Source organism: Lithobates pipiens, unplaced genomic scaffold (assembly GCF_037356315.1).
Source record: "Lithobates pipiens isolate NorthernLeopardFrog02 unplaced genomic scaffold, aLitPip1_a1.2 Scaffold_8, whole genome shotgun sequence".
Taxonomy (NCBI): Eukaryota; Metazoa; Chordata; class Amphibia; order Anura; family Ranidae; genus Lithobates; species Lithobates pipiens.
In genome coordinates, this window is record NW_027507903.1 from 665,963,600 (window position 1) to 665,966,681 (window position 3,082).

At 49.4% G+C, this 3,082-nt stretch overlaps 1 protein-coding gene across 1 annotated transcript; it reads right to left on the reverse strand.

The window, feature by feature from the left end:
• Positions 1 to 519: 519 nt before the first annotated feature.
• On the reverse strand, positions 520 to 2,118 carry LOC143964252 (E3 ubiquitin-protein ligase TRIM39-like). Its single transcript, XM_077473951.1, has one exon. The coding sequence runs from the start codon at positions 2,096 to 2,098 to the stop codon at positions 521 to 523; it is 1,578 nt and encodes a 525-aa protein (XP_077330077.1). The 5' UTR covers positions 2,099 to 2,118; the 3' UTR covers position 520.
• Positions 2,119 to 3,082: the final 964 nt, after the last annotated feature.

A 3,082-nucleotide genomic window follows, 5' to 3' on the forward strand; every position in this document is an offset into this window, starting at 1 on the left:
TCTTTTCATCTCTATTTAGTATAGATTGTATGGAATAGGAGGAAGAAAGAGAGGAGATCCCATCCTATCCAATCACAGCGACCGCACTGCACCCCGCACAGAGTGACTGCATGTGGGGGAGGAGCAGAGAGTAGGGGGAGGGGCCAGATGAGGAGTTTGCTGATGTCACACACTGTGATAACTTTCTGTTTAATGATTACAATGAAAGTAATTGTCATGAGATAGATAGATAGATAGATAGATAGATAGATAGATAGATAGATAGATAGATAGATAGATAGATAATTATATAAATAGGCCACACCCCTCTTTACTGACAAATAGGAACATGTCATTCACTGTTACTCCAGTAATTGGAGAGATCTCCTACCCAATCACAGGGAGTGACAGAGGGAGAAATCACAAATATAAGAAAAAACTGCAGGACACTGACTGAAGTCCCACCCACTGCTTTATCCTATTGGCTGAATATTCTGTGACATCATTAGTCTCTGGGCTCTGACTATTACTATTATTACTATTATTCCCTATTTCCCCCACAGATCTTTATACAACCTTCCCATACACCTATCCCAGCATGGAGGGGCTCGGTGAAGGTGGTGGTGAAGGTGTGGAGATGTCGGATCGGGTCACACAGATCATAAAAGGAGATCCGTCCGACCTCATAATCCAGATATATCCTGACTCTGTTACTGGAGATATTGGAGGGTAAAAGGATCCCTGTACTGTCATGTCTCACCCAATACTGATCACCTTCCCTCCACAAACCCCAGGACTTCTTATTATATCCAATCACTGACGGCTCTCCTCCTCTCCTGTCTATACTGGGGTAACACATCCCGACTCTCCATTCATCTGATCCCCCGACATCCACTTCCCAGTAATGTCTCCCTGAGGAGAAACTCCGACTGCTCAACACCTGAGAACAATCCTGAAATCTCTCTGGTGTTTCTGGACGATTCTGTTTTCTATCTGACCAGGATACAGTTTTCCTGTCATCTGATATATGGAGATCATTATGAGCTGTATTTACATCCAGTAATATGTCTGCAGCTCCCTGTATATAGAAGGATACATTTCCCTCTGTTATTATATCAGATAATGTGTGTAATGTGTGTGATATCCCATCCACATCCAGACCCCCTCCATCATGGAGGAGCTCCTCATGTCTCTCTCTGTCCTCATTATCTCCATCCTCAGTATCACACAAGTCACCTGTGTCTGATTCCTGTAAGACAGTCAGTGGATCCGTCACGTTACACAGCTCCTCAATGTGACGCAACTTCCTGGACAGCTCCTCCTTCTTTATTTCCAGATCCCGGATGGAGATGGAGATCCGCTCTGCCCTCCCGGAGATTTCCTTCAGGACTCTCTTCTCCAGGTCTTCCAGACGTCTCCTGAGATCTCTAAACAGGACAGTGACTCTCTCGGTGTCACCAGCTGCTTCTTCTTCTACTTTCCTCCTGTGTTCCTGCACACTCTGGACTCTTTCCTCCGTCTCCTCTCTCTTTGTCAGAAGTTTCTGCAGAACATTCCTCAGTGTCTTCTTCTTCTTCTCAGAAGCCTCATCCAGCATCTCCACCTGGTGTCCTCGATGTTCTCCAGCCAAACTACAAGACACACAGATACAGGTATTATCCTCAGTGCAGTAATACTCCAGGATCTTCTTATGGACGGAGCATTTCCTGCTCTCCATGGACAAGGTGGGGTCACATAAGACGTGTTCTGGAGACTTTTTGTGGACTCTCAGGTGTTTATCACAAAGAGAAACCTCACAGAGCAGACAGGATCTAACAGCAGGTACAGGAGAGTCCACACAGTAAGTACAGAAGACCCCGGACTCCTCCTGATGTGGCTGAGCAGACAGGAAATTCCCCACTATGTTACGTAGTGTTATGTTCCTCTGCAGTGCAGGACGATGCTGAAACTTCTCTCGGCATTCAGGACAGGAATATCTTCCAGACCCCTCCTGTGTATCCAGCACACGATCAATACAGACCCGGCAGAAGTTGTGTCCACATTTCAGGTTTACAGGATCTATATAAATGTTCAGACAGACGGAACATTCCAACTCAGCTCTCAGGTTAGCAGACGCCATCGCTGACAGCAGACGAGGAAATGAAAGTGAAAGTATCTGACACCGGAGAAGAATGCAGTTGGGAGGGTCACTTCCTCCTACACAGGGCGAGGCTGATCCAGATCAGTATTATTAACCACTTGCCGCCCGCCCTATTACAAATTGACGGCGGCAAAGTGGTTTCATAATCCTAACCGGACGTCATATGACGTGATTAGGATTATGAGCCGCTGCGCGCCCCCGGGGGCACGCATCGCGGCGATCGTTGTTGCGGGGTGTCAGTCTGACACCCGGCAACTACGATCTCGGTAAAGAGTCTCCGACGGAGACTCTTTACCATGTGATCAGCCGTGTCAAATCACGGCTGATCACAGTGTAAATGGGAAGAGCCGGTGATCGGCTTTCCCTCACTCGCGTCTGTCAGACGCGAGTAGAGGAGAGCCGATCGGCTGCTCCTCTGACAGGGGGGGTCTGTGCTGATCGATTATCAGCACAGCCCCCCCGAGGATGCCCACACTGGACCACCAGGGACACCACTAGACCACCAGGGAAAAGGTAATAAAAATCCATAATCCTCCCTAGACCACCAGGGTGCCAGTCAGCACAATGGGTGCCAATCAGTGCCCATAATGGATGCCAATCAGTGGCCACAATGGGCATCACTGATTGGCATGCATTATTGTTTGGCACTGATTGGCATCCGTTACTATAACACCGATGCCGCCTATGAGTGCCCACCTGTGCCGCCTATGAGTGCCCACCTGTGCCGCCTGAGTGCCCACCTGTGCCGCCTATGAGTGCCCACCTGTGCCGCCTATCCATGCCCACCTGTGCCGCCTATCTATGCCCACCTGTGCCGCCTATCCATGCCCACCTGTGCCGCCTATCCATGCCCACCTGTGCCGCCTATCCATGCCCATCCGTGCCGCCCATCCGTGCCGCCCATCCGTGCCAGCTATCAGTGCCAATTTGTGCCACCTATCAGTGTCCGTCCGTGTCGCCCAT

Coding starts and splice junctions, on each gene's coding strand:
- LOC143964252 (XM_077473951.1), bottom strand. CDS start 2,098: ATGGCGTCTGCTAACCTGAGAGCTGAGTTGGAATGTTCCGTCTGTCTG.